Source organism: Argentina silus (assembly GCF_951799395.1).
Source record: "Argentina silus genome assembly, chromosome: 15".
Classification (NCBI taxonomy): Eukaryota; Metazoa; Chordata; class Actinopteri; order Argentiniformes; family Argentinidae; genus Argentina; species Argentina silus.
The window spans coordinates 8315530-8330828 of NC_139669.1; the positions used below are offsets into that span (position 1 = coordinate 8315530).

Below are 15299 nucleotides of genomic sequence, written 5' to 3' on the forward strand. Positions count from 1 at the left end.
GCATTACAATGAGCCCGTCCTCTGATTTCTACCTCCACCAGCCTCCCCTGGTGTACAGTAAGGGGTATGTTGTAGTGTATGGAGTTAAGGGCTGTTTTCAGATCAGGTCTCCTCCCAGCATCCCCCCCCCCCCCCCCCCGCCCCCCCCAATACCCGCTGACTGAGACAGATCTGAGATCTGTGGATAAAGGCGCTGGCGCTGTCTAATAACGATCTTATTGACTGATCCTCAGTGACACTAAGCCCTTATTCACACTACAGAGCCAAACTGAACTAAACCGAGTCAAACTGTACTGGGCTGGCCTGGTTACTCATCCATCATAGCTGCTGTGACAGCGCTGGAAAGGACATTGTGAAAGGAAAGTATCCGAGCCAGTACAGTATGGTTTGGGTCGGCCCTGTAGTGTGTAAAGCTCTGTAGACCAGACTACTGTATTGACAGAGTGTGGTCTGTCCTTGTGCATCACCAAGCAGTCCAACATTAGTACGCCCAAAGGTTTGCCTATTGAATGGGATTAAACCCAGAGTTGTACATGGTGTTGAAACAAAGGTTAACCCAAGTAACTTCTTTTCAGCATTACAGTTGGAGAAAAAACATACCAAGTATATCAGCACTTTGTAAAATGATACTTTTCTACCCAAGTTGAATTTATCACAGTTTTATTTTGCTTAAGCACTAAAGTCCCAGTTCACCAAATTGTATTTAGAGTATTTAGCTAGCTAACGTTGGCAGTGGAAGTCTGTCTCAACCTTTGTATATTCTTCGCTTTGCACCCGCGTACATTTCTGATATCTAACGATGACTAATGCTAATAAAAAATTCTACTAATTGTACTTGTTTACTTTGCAGACTACTTTCTAAATGTGAAAAAAACGGTTTTGGAATGGATGGTTCTAGGATATGTGGCCGTTTCAAGTCTGTTATCCACTAGAGATCGCTATACTGTCCTCCTCACTGTATTCATTTCATGTAACACGTTTATTTATTCACAAACTTGCTTTTTAAATTGTCATGGATCAGTACTGTACTATATTGTGTAATAAATACAAATACTGAATGAATCGATCTGCTCTGTGGGTTTATTTCGTAGTGCCGTTTTGACTGCCTGGCTCACTGGTAAAGATAAGCATTAAACAGTCAGTAGTCCTTTCACATAATTTCTCACCCGTGAGTGTTTATGCCTTTTAGAGCACGTTGGTCATAAACACAGAGGTATTTTGCACAGGCACTTCCTCAGGATACCTTTGTCCACTGTCATCATCAGTTTTCACATGGCCTGGTTAGTGACCATCCCTTAGCTTCTACTGTTACGTGTTTACAGACTTGCACGTCTTAGATGGGTGTAAGCAATATGGTGATGGCTCCTCTAGCCTTCTGATGTGCTTGGGGGGAGTTTCAGCCATGTTGCTTACACCTGTCCAGTTCCTTTAGATGTGCAAACACTAAAGGAAACTGTGAGACTATTTTCACATCTGTGTGTGTCAGGGGAGGCTGGTGGAGGTAGAAATCAGAGGATGGGCTTGTTGTAATGCATGGAATGGAATGCATTACAATGAGCCCGTCCTCTGATTTCTACCTCCACCAGCCTCCCCTGGTGTACAGTAAGGGGTATGTTGTAGTGTATGGAGTTAAGGGCTGTTTTCAGATCAGGTCTCCTCCCAGCATCCCCCAAAGATAAGCATTAAACAGTCAGTAGTCCTTTCACATGTAATATTCCGTGACCAGACCTATATCTACAAACCGGAGGATTTTAGGAGAATAGCCTGTCTCAGTGTTTCTGAGTGCTGTTCCTCGCCGAGGCCACAGAGGGCGCTAACTCCGCCCAGCGCACTGCCGCCGCCTCGGCCTCCGTCACCGACATTCTTCAAACATCCCCGGGAAAGCTGAACCGGACAGGGCTGAGAATGTCCCTGTCGTCGTGACAAATACCTCATTAAAACAAACATTATGGTGCAGGAATTTCATGTCCTTCGATGCTATTCTTGTCAAACCTTTCAAGTGCAGCAGGTAAGCGAGGTTTAGCAGCATTATTATAACTCTTAGCAGTAGCTAACCTCCTACCTGATGATCGAGTTTGCTTCATTGCAGGTTAAAAAGAGCAAAAAATGGAACTGCAAGATGTGTGGTGAAAAACAGTCTCTTATCAAGGTAATCCAGCTCGAACCACATATTGTCAAACGTATATGTAATGTATAACACACATTTGGTTCAACATGTGATTCTTTTGGGGGACACTAGCTACAATAGAACACAGGATCGAGAATCCATTTGCACTAATATTTTTGTTTTATTTTTATTTACCCTCTTAATCCATTATTATTTCTATTATATTCTCCATGTATGTATGCTTGTATGTTCGGTACTTATGTATTTTAAATTTTACTGTTAAGCACCTTGTATTGCAATTTTATATGAAAAGCGCTGTATAAATATTGCTTGATTGAGGTATTTCACTCAACAAGTCATCAACCCAGCCGTCCCGGTGAATGACATCATGTGTTGTGTAACCACCGGCAGGAGTTTGGGCGCGGGACAGGGGCGGACTGCAGACGTCACGTTCAGAAACTCAATGCCAGACGAGGAGAAGTGGTAGAGGAACAGACCCAGAAAGCCTTGTCACGATGGTAACACACACACACACACACACACACACACACACACACACACACACACAAAACCCTTGTTCTCTCATTCATACACACACACACCCTCACTTTCTCTTGCTCCGTCCCCTCCCCCTCTCTCGAAAACCCCTTCTGTCTTTTCTCTCACCATTCCTCCACCCTCCTTAGAAGCAAATAGGGCGAGCATTCCATTCCACTTTACATAACACAAATGACATCATTTGAATAGGCAGAGAGAGAAGTCAGACACATGGCATGTCCTCCTCCTCCTCTTCTAATTGAACATGACCAGTCTTGTTTCTCTGTATGTTTCAGCTTTATATAATCAGTGGGAAGACTCCATCTCACAGGGTGTGTTTCAGATGTACCTGTGTTCAACTTCACATGTCTATTTATAACAAGAGACACATGACCTTACCACTTGATGTTTTATTGACCTGGGCCGATGTTCACAAAGAGAAGGCTGACCTTCTCACAGGTTGTGTGTCAAATGTAAGGTACATTCCAGTGTGTTCACCTGTGTATTCATAACCACAGACTCATGGACCTTACCGTTTAATATGTTAACGAACTGGGCCCAGATACACAAAGCGTCTCAGACTTGGAGTGCTGATTTAGGATCAGGTCCCCATCTGCGTGTCTAATCTGATTCAAAAGGCAAAACTGATCGAAGATCAGCAATCCTGCTATGAGACGCTTTGTGAATCTGCTGCCCTGGTCTACAGGACAAATCTACAGTCCTCTGTTAACTCACCAACTGCCAAAGAATTCCTGAACACTCACCACCTAGAGTTCCAAGTGTTTTATGTGGTATCTACCTAGCAACAACACTTTGATTGGCTACAAAATGAAGCATCATCATTTATGGATTTTTGTTGAATAAAGTCACCCGTGGCACAATTTGGGCGACTTTATTCACCCCCTGCACTGAGTGATTTAAACCCAATCAGGTTGGAACAGACCGAGGAATTGCATGAGAGGTTTTGCTTAGATTCATACGCTCCAGTGACAGACATTTTGTTCCATCCTTCCTTAAAGGGAGGAGGTGCAGGGTGAGGCTGCAGAGGAGCAGGGAGGCGCAGCCCCACGGTGGGAGTCCCAGAATGTGAGTCCCACCCAGCATTGACATTCAGCCCTCAGGGGAGGCTGGTGGAGGTAATATAATAATAATAATAATAATAATAACATCTGCAACTTAGCTGACGCTTTTATCCAAAGCGACTTATATTGCAGTGAGTGCATACATTTCAGTATATATGATCCCAGTGGGAATCAAACCCACAACCTAAGCGTTGTTAGCGCCATGCTCTACCAACTGAGCCACAGTGGACCACAGGTAGAAATCGGAGGACAGGGTGATTGTATGGAATGGAATGAGGAATGGTGTCAAACACAGTGTTCCTCATGCATTACGATGAGCCTGTGGTCTGATTTCTACCTCCACCAGCCTCCCCTGCCACCCCCGTCACACCACGCCACAAGCATGTAAACACTGTTCCATAACACTCAGTTGAATATACCGTCGACACAGACAGCATATGTCAGAGATTTCCCTGGTCTGGGCCAAACTTCCTCCGTTTACTTTAGATTTGATTTTCTACCATACTTTGTTTTGGGTGACAGCAGCCTAAACCAAGATCTTCATCAATCAATCCAACTTTATTTATATAGCACATTTACATTTTACATTTAAGTTGTTTATCAGACGCTTCTATATAAGTGAATCAAATATACAACAGTCATCGTCAGTAAAACCTTCCATAAGAACAGGTGGCATCGTTGGTCACAGTGCTGGAGGAAGGAAGAACTATTAAAATATGACTGTAGTGAGATGTAGTTTTCCTGTGCCTTCCCTCAGGTGGGCGGGTCTCAGGTGAGTTGCTGGACTAAGTACCTGGGAGGGCCCAGGCCAGGTGAGGAGGATGAGGAGGAAGAGGAGAATATTTACATGGACAGAAGCCATCTCCATGGGAACAGGAATGTCAGGTATGCCCATGACTCACACCATTCTAGGCCGATATTGGCCTTTTTCAGAAATATCTGTATAAATATATATTGGCAGGTATACATCGGCTATCAGTGAATTTTGCCTCCCATAAATCGGCATCAGTATCAGACCCAAAAATCCAGTATCAGTCGGGCTCTAATTAAAACTCCATAATTCCAGTCCTTCTATGTGCAGCTGACATCTAGAGATGTCTGTGATGTTTATGCATCTGTGTTGCCTTCCAGAAAGAGGAAGAGAGGGAGTGGTGATGGAGGGAGTGGTTGTCAGAGGGGAGGAGAGGGAGAGAACAGCGTGACTGCTACTGATGGCTGGGTGACTGGCGGGAGGCCTGCTAGGGTAAGAGGTTACTTCCTTCCTCCCTTCCTTCCTTTCTCCCTTCCTCCCTTCTTTGAAGGTAATCACTGAGCTAGCATGATTGGACTGGTCAAAGCCAGATCTCCACGCCTTTGCTTTCTCCAATCCAGTCTTGTCAGATTTCTTTGAGGGCGGGAGGCAGTAGGGGAGGGAGGGAGGGACATGGCAGATGATGATCAGCATGCACACCACCAGCTCTCAGTGGTGTGGTGAGACACACAGTAACTCCTTAAACATGAAACGCTTTTTCCTCTCCTCCTACTGTTCTCCACAGCCCCCACCTCACAGCCGACTCGGCCGTTCGTTCTCACCCACGGAGAGGTCTCCCCCAGCCTCTGATCCTTCCAGACCAGCCCCAGCCTCCTGGAGACCCCAAGCTACTGCTACAGCCTACTGCAGACCCCCTTCTGCCAGAGCCCCAGGCTACAACCCACCCCCTGCAGCCCCAGCCTCAGATTCCACCAGACCCCCTGCTGCAGCAACAACCTCCTCTACCAGCAAACCCTCTCTAACTACAGCCTCAGTTCTGAACACAGCCTCAATCACACAGCCTTCTAGAACCACAATCACACAGCCTTCTAGAACCTCCAGCTGCACAGTCACACAGACCTCCAAATGGGCCCAGTTCCTGACTACTCCTTCTCCTGAGGAGGAGGAAGAGGAGGAGGAGGAGAGCAGCTGGGGTGTCAGTGGAAGGAGTAGGGAGGAAGAGGAGGAGGAGGAGGATGAAGAGAAGGGGGAGTACCAGTACCATCATGAAACCATGGCCTCCTTCTCCTCCTCGGCCCCAGGGTCTAGGAGAGGACCCAGGGACCAGGATGTAAGAGCCTCTGTTGGACAATCAGGCTGTGCTAGTGCTTCCTCATTGGCTGGTCTGGGGGGTGGGAAGACCTTCGATAGGCTGAAGTCGACCCTCAGTCACTGTGGGTTTGGGGAGGCGACCAATAGAGGAGAAGGTCCCGCCCATTTGTTGCCACACTTGGAAAGCAATTCGCCAGTCTGTCACCAGCCCCCGCCCACCAAGCGGCCATGCCCCGCCCCCTCTCTGGGGTCCCTCTTCTACACTGAAGAGGACTTTGATGACATGTTCTAAAAGCCCTGTGACATCATAATGTTCCTGTCAGTACTCTGCGTCCCGATAGGCTCTCTTCGATTCATGTATCCCCTCTACTCTCTTCCTTCTCAAAGCTCATTGGAGAAGAATATCAAAGGGGAGGAACCTTGGATGCTCTCCTCCAATCCCTTTTGAGAAGGAAGCGAGGAGAGAAGAGATGATTGGGACACATTTGTTTAGGTTGAAGTCAGAAGACATGATCAGACTCATGCCAACCAGGAAGTTGCTTTCACCTGTGCAGATGTATACATAAAGGACATGTGACAGGAAGAGGAAGCCACTCTAGACTATCGATCCCTTCTAGTTCTACCAGTCTTCCTCTCTACAGCTACATATGATCTACAATCTTCATTATCTGATTGTGTCCTCTTAAATATATTTTCAAGCAAAGGAATCCACTTTTGAATAGTTTTCCAAACATGACTCACAATAAAAAATATGCAACATAAATCTCACATTGAAATAAATGAGGAAATATGACAACTCTAGACAACTGTGTTTTTTTGTTTGCAGAAGGATTTTATTGTTGGACAGAGATGTTATCAAAGTTAAACAGTCAGGATCCACACCCTTCAACTGATCCTGTGGGAACCACCAATGAACACAACACCATTGAGTATACCTGGCAATAATAAAACTACATGACAACTGTAATATCTCTTACATAATTAACGTATAACTTGTCATACATAGTCTGTTAAATCAATATCCAATCATTTTATGATTGTAAATGTCATATTTTGTTAATAAAGTTTTGCTCTTCTCTTGAATGCTCTTTTTATTCCAAATTTATATGAACCCAACCCATGTGTGTCTCGTTTTGAGGAACACAACATCTGATTGAAGGGTTTTATAAGGTTACAGAAACGTATTAATCGTGGTTAAGACAAATACTTAAACTACTGAATCCATCACAGTACATTTAGCAATGTCAGTACAACCAGAGATATTAGAGCAAAGTTGCTATCCAAGTATGATCATGTGATTCTCATGGTTACATAGATATAATAGCCTATTATTGGTTGAGTCATCAGATTGCCAGAGAGGTGTGAAGACAGGGGATAGATAGAAGGTGGCTATGCAGGGGGGGCCATAGGAGCAGGGTCTCTCTGTGGCTGGGGGGGTCCCATCCCCTGGGAGGCCTCTACTTCTGGGGGGGCTTGGAGTAGTGGATGGTGTCGAGGGCCGCCCCGATGTCAAACTCCTTGGTGTGGAGGAGGCGTGTGAGCCAGCCCCCCTCATCTGAGAAGCCCATCGACAGCATCTGGGACAGGGACTCCACCAGGCGAGGGTCTGCATCTGGAGAGGGAGGGAGAGAGGGGGGGAGACACACACACACAGAGAGAGAGAGAGAGAGAGAGAGGGAGAGGAGGGTCAGACAAAGTCACATCTATCACACTAGCTACAATACAAATGATTCCCTAGATTAGGGGACATGAAACTGTTACTAACTAGTAACTGGGTTACACCAGTAATAGAGAACCAGTGTGTTCCTACTCCTGTGTACCTTGGGGCAGGTGGGGGTAGAGGGCTGCCTCCCGCATGCCTGTGGGGCCCTGGGGGGCCAGGGGCGGGGCTGCGGCAGCCGTGAGGGACCCAGGGGCGACCAGAGACCCCCCCTCCTCCCCCACGCTCAGGGACTGCAGCTCCCCCGTGGAGGGGTCCACCTCTTTGGAGCTCAGGTGGGTCCACTCCTCGTCACTGCCCCCTGCTTCCTTAGGACCCTGAGGGAGGGAGGGAGAGGTGTCAATAAAGCCTTTTGAAGGAAGGGGTGTGCAATGTGTTTTATCATCATCATTTCTCTGTGAAATCTATGAGTGAGTGAACAGTGAGTGAGTGTCATACCTTGGCTCCACCACTGGCACTCCCCACACTGCTCAGACCATCCAACTCCACGTCTCCCTCTTTACCCCCCGCTGTCTCGGGCCCCCCCGCTGCCTCGGACCCTCCTGACCCGCTGTCGCTGCGGGCGCTGGGGGGGCCTCCAGAGGTGGGCGGGGTCGGGGTGGGGGTCACCTTGGTCCTTCTCCCCTCATGCTCCACGTCAATGTCCACATCGATGCCTGCACAGAACAGAGGTCAAGAGAGGTCAGCATCGTCACAGTATTCTAATGGAAGGTCAAGAGAGGAGGAGAGAAGAGCCGAGTAGAAGAGTAGCGTAGCCACCTACCCAGGGGGCTGAGCATGGCGGCCACGCCCTCTCCGATGTTCTTCAGGTACTCTACGTTGGCCTGGGCCTGGGCCGCCGCTGAGGCCCCTGGGAAACCGGAGGGAGGGAGGGAACAGAGGATTAGTTTACTATCCACTTTCATCATCCCTTTCTCTCAAGAAACAACTACTGTTTCAGGGGATGTCTTACCAGAGGGGGTCTGGTTGTCCTCAGGGGCTGCCTGGTCAGGCTGGGCTCTGGCCTGGGCCTCAGAGGAGCTGGACTGGGCCTGGTCCTGGGACTGGTCCTGGGCCTGGTTCTGGTTCTGGGCCTGGTTCTGGTTCTGGTTCTGGGCCCACATGCAGTGTCTCATCTGTCTCATCCACTTCCCACGAGGGAACCACTGTGGACCCAGGGGGACAACGTCAGAACCATCACACACCACAACAACGACAACAGTAGTGAACAATCTGTTACTTCCTCACCTCAAAGGCGTTGTTGAGCGGGTGCCAGATGGGCAGCAGGACATGCTCCTTGTGGAGGCCCTTGGCCTGGCAGGGGGAGCACAGGTCGTAGTCGGGACACACCGTGCACTTGAAACGGGTCCCCGCCACCCGACCCTCGCACCCGTCACATGTCACGTTGGGGTGCACCATGGGGGGGCCAGGGGGGCCCATGTGGGGGGGGCCAGGGGGGCCCATGTGGGGGGGGCCGTGGGGGCCGGGGGGGAAGGGGAAGGGGGGGACCCCCCCAGGGAAGGCGTGCAGGGGGAAGTCACGCCGGTGCTCCTTCTTCTCTGTGGAGGAGAGGGGTCAAAGGTCAGAGTGAGGGGTCAGAGTGTGTGACTGGTGTGTTCTGTGTTTTAATCCAAATCTGACCACAAAGGAAACAGATACACCCCATTGTGTGTGTGTGTGTGTGTGTTATTGTCTGTGTCTGTGTCTGTCTGCGCATGCGTGTCTGTCTGTGTATGCACGCGCGTGTCTCTGTGTGCTATTGTCTGCGTGTGTGTGTGTGTGTGTGTGTGTGTGTGTGTGTGCGGCCCATCCTACCTTTGATGAAGAGGCGGAAGGTGTCGTCCTTCAGGCAGGTGAGGCCCATGATGAGCTCGTCGTCCGTGGAGAAGGCGATCATGTCTCCGTCCTCGTCTGGGGAACGTAAACAGAGACGCCGCCGTCACACACACTGACCTCCACACGTCACCCAACCATTGTTGACTCCCTCCCTCCCCATCTCCCGCGCCCCTGCACACTACCAGTCAGGTGGCTGTAGACTTGTTGACAGGGCGAGGTCGATAATGAGCTCACAGCTGGATAGTAAAGACTTCAGCACACAGCTTATCTTACCTGGCCTTTGTTGTTTTACCATACCTTTGTTGAAGCCTTACTGATTAATGACTAATGCTACAGCTACATCTCAGGTAGAAAAGTGGCGTTGTAAAGCGGCATTGTAAGCTTATAATGCCAAACAGGGGAGGGGAAAGTTTAGCGTTGGAAATATTGTTGCGATTCTTTATGAAACAGGCCGGTGCTTATGAAGAGAAAAGCTCTGGAGTTTGATTGGTTGTTTTTTTCGGGGTTAATATTATTAACAGTTAAGCGATCTGTACACTGGTTGCTGCTCCTGAATGTGTTGTGGTCACTTCCGTCCAGCCCCTGGGACACAGGATGTTGTTTTAGATGTGTTCATGTTCTCCCTCTGAACATGAACATGAACAGCTGTTAGTTCCAACAGGTCCAGTATCAGACAGACCCATCAGCCATCTGCACATCCAGTTACACCATCAACTCCAAGCAAACACTGTCTGTTCTGATTGCTTCTACGCCTTTTAGTCATCCAGTTATTTTAGCTTCTCTTTTTTTAAACTGTATTTTGTTATTATGGTGGTCCTCTATGGCTCAGTTGGTAGAGCATGGTGCTAACAATGCTTAGGTTTTGGGTTTGATTCCCGCTGGGACCATATATACTGAAAAATGTATGCACTCACTGCAATGTAAGTCGCTTTGGATAAAAGCGTTAGCTAAATGGCATACATTATATTATAATCATTATTAATAATAATAATTTGTAATTATGATTTATTATTATTATTATTTGAGCTTTTACTGACCATGCATGAGTCTCTACAGTCCTCACATGTTCTTATTGTTTTTATTCTTCCTGTAAAGTGCATGGTGTTCCTCTGTGTGAAAGGTGCTCTAGGAATAAAGTCTGATTTGAGTTATAAAACATAAGGGGTCAACACTGCATGTGTTCAGTTCTCCATCTCCATTGTGTGTCGACTCCATGGTTCTAATGATAAGCTGTCCTACCGGTTCTGATAAGCACCTGTTAGCCTGCAAACACAGGTATGCAGGGAGGAGTTCTGGGTAAGGTACCATAGTAGAACAGGTAGAACCTCCTAAAACGAGGCCTCAGGAAGTCTGCTAACAACGCAATCATCATCATCAACTCTATGCAGAAAGACAATGGGATGGTCAACAGCATTACGCAGAACCAACATGACACAGGCCTCGTGAACAACAAATAAAGAGGCCTGGGATTTTCAGTTGGTGTCATCATTGGCTGTCCTGACATGATTTAAGACAAAATCGGACCCTTATAAAACCATATTAACCTCTTCAGCTGAAGGCCCCATTTGATTAATTTCCGCCTAATAACCAGACCCAAACTAAACTGCTTATAAACATTACAAATATGATGATCAGATGCAAAAGCAGGATGCCATTCGATAGGTAACACCTTGAAGTTGTGTGTGGATATGCTCAGATCATTGTTCAGAATAACATACTACACATGACAAGGAAATAAAGTAATCAACAATCAAATTAATAATCAAACTAAAGCCGAATTTGGGCCCAATCATGGGCCTGTCCTGTTTAAGAGTAGTGTGTTTACAGTAGACACACTTTCCTAGTCCGTCTTTGGTGTCACGTCCAGCCGACGTAGGCATACTAGTAAAATCATAGGCCTATTTCATAAGAAAGCAAGCAAGCAATATCATTGTTACTAGTCATTTCCATTCGTCCAGCTCACTTTTCAGATGAACAATTAGGACATTTGCTTTGACAAACTTTTGTCGCGCTTCTGGCCAGCGGTAAACAAATGTCGCCTTCTCTGGCCTATTTCATTAACTTCACTGCGCACCACTTCTCTGCCACATAACACATTTCCGCAGCGCGGTGCGCAATAACACACAGATGATACTTGGAAAAACAACCCAATTAAAAAAACTGTCATTTGATCAAAGAAAAAGCAAAAATAGTATCGAAATACAATAGTGCTGTTACGTCAGTCTTTACCTTTGTAGAACATTTGGAAGGTGACATTTCTCAGGTTTGAGAAAACATCCGCCACCTTTCTGTTCAGATACTCAAAACTCGTTGAGACGTCCTGATCCACCGCGAAGCGACGGATTTCTTTCGGAGCGTCGTCCTTGGTAAGGAGATAGGCTTTCACGGTCATAGACATGGTCCCGTCTGGTCACGACTTGAACCGCTTCTCGGTTTGTTGCGCAGTTAAAAATGTGAGAGGCCCGGTCAGCTGTGTGAGTGAGTGAGCTGGTCGGTGCGTCTTCGTGTCTCTGTAGGCTTACAGCTCTGCGTCCGTACCTTTTAACGTTGTTCTGTGTGTGTCATATTTATGCGGCAGTCTAGCCAATCACGACGTCGCGGAGGTTTGGAGAGACTTTAGGGGGAAGTCCGTTGTCGCGTCGTCCCGAGCGACAAAGCGTTGCTGCTTCTGTTACCGTGAGCGAGATCGAGGAGCGGCGGTAACGTAAACAGAGACCGGGCGGGCGGGGCAGGCGGGGCGGGGCGCCAGGGACCGGCCAGCGGACGAACCAAGAATGACACGGCACTTTTCCTGCGGCAATCCCCCGCATGTTGGGTGAGATCAGAGTCACATGCCACCCCTGACCTTGGCCATAATAAACGACTTAAATGGTCCAGTCGTTTAACTACACATTGACACCAACAAATAGCTACTTGTTTAAAAAGCAGTTAAACGTGTTAAAGTTTCATAGGACCTTTTTTTATTGGTGAAACTTTTGAAGTGTGAAGTTGTTCCGTTTGTGTTATCATGGTCATAACAGGACTGTTACTATGTTATTATTCGCCTTGTTAAATAGAGAAGACGTGTGTTTGAGTCAGGTTTGAGTTGGCTCTTTTCTAGCCTGTTTTCGATACCAGGCCTATCAATGACCATGCACTTTGACACAGTCACCTGTAGGATACAAGCAGGAGAGGCCTGATGTGGCCTACTTTCACAGCTGCACGTTAATGTCGAGTCATCATGAGGGACTTGATTCTGGTTCCCAATTTAAACCCGTCAAGGTGAGGGGATTGCCATGTGTGGGTTACCCTATTCATGTCAACATCCCGCAGGCTATACGAACCCTCAGTGGTTATTATGCCTTCCAGCAGGCATGTGCTGAAGAACAGGCTACACAATGAAAACGACGTCCTTCCATCAGGCGATTGTATAAGATTATAGGTCACTATAATTATAGGGCACTGTAGACCTATAGTACCACAGCATTATTGCTCAGAAAACAGTCAGACGAGTGTTGTGGAATAGCCTAGCACTTTCCCCTCCTCTCCTCCACGCCCCCCACCCCTCCTTCCTGCCCTGTTTCTGCCTCCGTCACCTGACGCTGACTCACAGTCCTGTGATCCAGTTGTCAAACTGTTTTTTTTTTTTTTTTTTTTTTTTTTCAACAGTTTTTTTTTTCTGGTGATCTCAAGAAAGCGCGCGACGGTTCGAGAAACATGCCTGCGATGAGAAATGAAAGACGTCATACTGAAACAAAGCTTTTTATACTTTAATAATCAGAGCCAACATTTTTCTTTGGGTTCATAGTCTAGCCTATAACCTACAACTTTAGTGTCATTTTGGTTCTTTGTGTCGAGAATGTTGTGTTATGTTTGAGAATATGACCTGGGCTCTTTTCACAAGACATTTAAGGCAAAATTCTACAATAACTGAAAAGACAGCACATGTTTAGTCGTTATTCTCGTATTGATGTGATTGAGTGTGATATCGTTGAGTGCACGCTAAGCGCAAATTTGGATTCGGTCATATCAGCATCTGTTCATCTTAATCACACACCTGCCTTATCTAGTTTATATTGTGTAGAATATAATGTTGATGTCTTGAATCCATATGCCTACTGAACATGTCACAAAGATCTATGTTTAATGACTCAATGACTCAATGATGATGATGATGATGATGATGATGATATTAATTATGATGATGATGATAAAAATAATGATAATACATGTATTTTGTATAATGTTTAGGGTTAGGGTTAGCCTACTGAGAAACCGATCAATAATAACTAATAATAATAATAATAATAATAATAATAATAATAATAATAATAATAATAATACTGATTATCTGGTGGTGTCAGATTTCAGGTTGTAACGTGAGCGGGAAGGCGTGGAGAAAGTGCAGCGGCAAGTGCGTAATGCGTAAAGTCGTCCTCCCGCCGGTAGGTGGCAGCATATGACTACTAATCACACTGTGAGTGGAGTAATCAGATGGCGCATCAATGAAAGAGGCATGTTTTCGTTGCAATAAATGACTTCAGTTCCCCACATGACTTTTCATTCTCATCATTAACGCATTGCCTTCCTTTTTACCAGAAGTAAAGTAAAAACATGTTATTTACAATGAGTGATTCCTGCATTATGCTACTTCCAGCATGATTATACACCATGTCACAAAGCAAAAGTCGTCTCAAACTGGTTTCATGAACATGACAATAGTTCAGTGTTCTTCAGTGGCCTTCCCAGTCACCGGATCTGAATCCAGTAGAATACCTTTGGTTATGTGGTAGAATGGGAGATTCTTGAAAGTGCACCTTTTTGCGTGATGCAATCATGTCATCATGGACCAGAACCTCAAAGGAATGTTTCCAACATCTTATGGAATGAATGCCACGAAGAACTGAGGCTGTTTTGAGAGCAAAGGGAGGCCCTACCCAGCATTAGTATCGTGTTCTAATAAAGGGAGACCCTACCCAGTATTAGTATAGTGTTCCTAATAAAGGGTGGCCCTACCCAGTATTAGTATAGTGTTCCTAATAAAGGGAGGCCCTACCCAGCATTAGTATAGTGTTCTAATAAAGGGAGGCCCTACCCAGTATTAGTATAGAGTTCCTAATAAAGTGATCGGTGAGTGTATGTCAATATAATGTCGAAATAAATTCCCAACGTGAAAACATGGATTTTTCTCGTCATTTTCTTTATTGCACAATTCAGCTAGATACATTAAATGCTAACGTTATTGGCCTGACTGAACTTATTTTGATTTGGTAAACGGTTCTCACGGTTCTCAGTGGTGCTACCTGGCACAGGTGTGACTGATAAATAATCCACAGTAATAAACAGGAGTTATGCACAAAGACGTAGCATTCTGTTTTATTGCTCCCAAATAGGCCTACGTTGCAGGGTGTTTGATGTTAGCCCCACAAATTAAAATATTTGATAATACCATATATTTACCAACGAAAAAACGCACTAAGTCTGTTTTTGGTTTTCATTTTGGCCCAACATTGGATGCTGACAGACTGCTGCCTGTATAATATTAATAGGCCGTGGATATGGACAGGTGGTTTGCATTAGCATTTTAAAACAGAAGTTACAGCAGACTACATTTAAAGCCACTGTATCGTAGCCTGGTCTGTTGTTTTTGTCAGCCAAGTCGGTTGATGGTCGGTTGATCGCGTGCTCGTGTCTCTCGTGTGATGCACTTGCTAGGCTCCGTGTCATAACGACCGGGGAAGCGTCTCGGCCGCGGGCACAACCGCCGTTCAATTAACCGAGCGGAATCTGAAAATCACGCTGCAGGCGCGCACAATTACCGAACGCCCACTCGGTAACACTCCATGCGCGTCTTCTGCTGCGCGCTGACTAGAGAAGGTTTTGGTCCCCCCCTCCAAAAAAAAAACCATTCCCCCCTTTTCTGACAACCCCTCCCTGCGCGGTGCTCACTGGCTGCCTGTGTGAACGCGTAGCCTGGTCTAGTCTAGTCTACCCTGC

At 46.4% G+C, this 15299-nt stretch overlaps 2 protein-coding genes across 3 annotated transcripts; one reads left to right on the forward strand and one right to left on the reverse strand.

Annotated features, from left to right (window-relative positions):
* The first annotated feature begins 1884 nt into the window (after positions 1–1884).
* Positions 1885–7092, forward strand: mrnip (MRN complex interacting protein). 2 transcript variants are annotated; one of them, XM_083686613.1, is made up of 7 exons: positions 1885–2008; positions 2090–2149; positions 2519–2625; positions 3664–3730; positions 4484–4611; positions 4858–4969; positions 5262–7092. In XM_083686613.1, exons 1-7 carry the CDS (start codon positions 1949–1951, stop codon positions 6078–6080), a joined length of 1353 nt encoding a protein of 450 aa, XP_083542739.1. In that variant the 5' UTR covers positions 1885–1948; the 3' UTR covers positions 6081–7092. The 2 variants fall into 2 exon arrangements, with proteins under 2 accessions (XP_083542739.1, XP_083542740.1); XM_083686614.1 differs by having other exon boundaries at positions 1890–2008; positions 2099–2149.
* Positions 7093–7101: 9 nt separating this feature from the next.
* sqstm1 (sequestosome 1) lies at positions 7102–11986 on the reverse strand. Its single transcript, XM_083686612.1, has 8 exons — positions 11553–11986; positions 9303–9398; positions 8736–9046; positions 8461–8653; positions 8272–8358; positions 7947–8164; positions 7609–7825; positions 7102–7400 (listed from the first exon to the last, which is right to left on the reverse strand). The coding sequence occupies exons 1-8, from the start codon at positions 11719–11721 to the stop codon at positions 7246–7248; spliced, it is 1446 nt and encodes a 481-aa protein (XP_083542738.1). The 5' UTR covers positions 11722–11986; the 3' UTR covers positions 7102–7245.
* Positions 11987–15299: the final 3313 nt, after the last annotated feature.

What these genes read in the sequence shown, in the direction of transcription:
- mrnip (XM_083686613.1), top strand. Translation starts at nt 1,949, where the DNA reads ATGGTGCAGGAATTTCATGTCCTTCGATGCTATTCTTGTCAAACCTTT. An exon ending in AAACCTTTCAAGTGCAGCAG is followed by an intron (nt 2,009 to 2,089) that starts GTAAGCGAGGTT and finishes GCTTCATTGCAG; the next exon opens with GTTAAAAAGAGCAAAAAATG. An exon ending in AAAAACAGTCTCTTATCAAG is followed by an intron (nt 2,150 to 2,518) that starts GTAATCCAGCTC and finishes AACCACCGGCAG; the next exon opens with GAGTTTGGGCGCGGGACAGG.
- sqstm1 (XM_083686612.1), bottom strand. Translation starts at nt 11,721, where the DNA reads ATGTCTATGACCGTGAAAGCCTATCTCCTTACCAAGGACGACGCTCCG. An exon ending in CGCTCAACAACGCCTTTGAG is followed by an intron (nt 8,654 to 8,735) that starts GTGAGGAAGTAA and finishes CTGGGTCCACAG; the next exon opens with TGGTTCCCTCGTGGGAAGTG. An exon ending in GTGCCAGTGGTGGAGCCAAG is followed by an intron (nt 7,826 to 7,946) that starts GTATGACACTCA and finishes TCCCTCCCTCAG; the next exon opens with GGTCCTAAGGAAGCAGGGGG.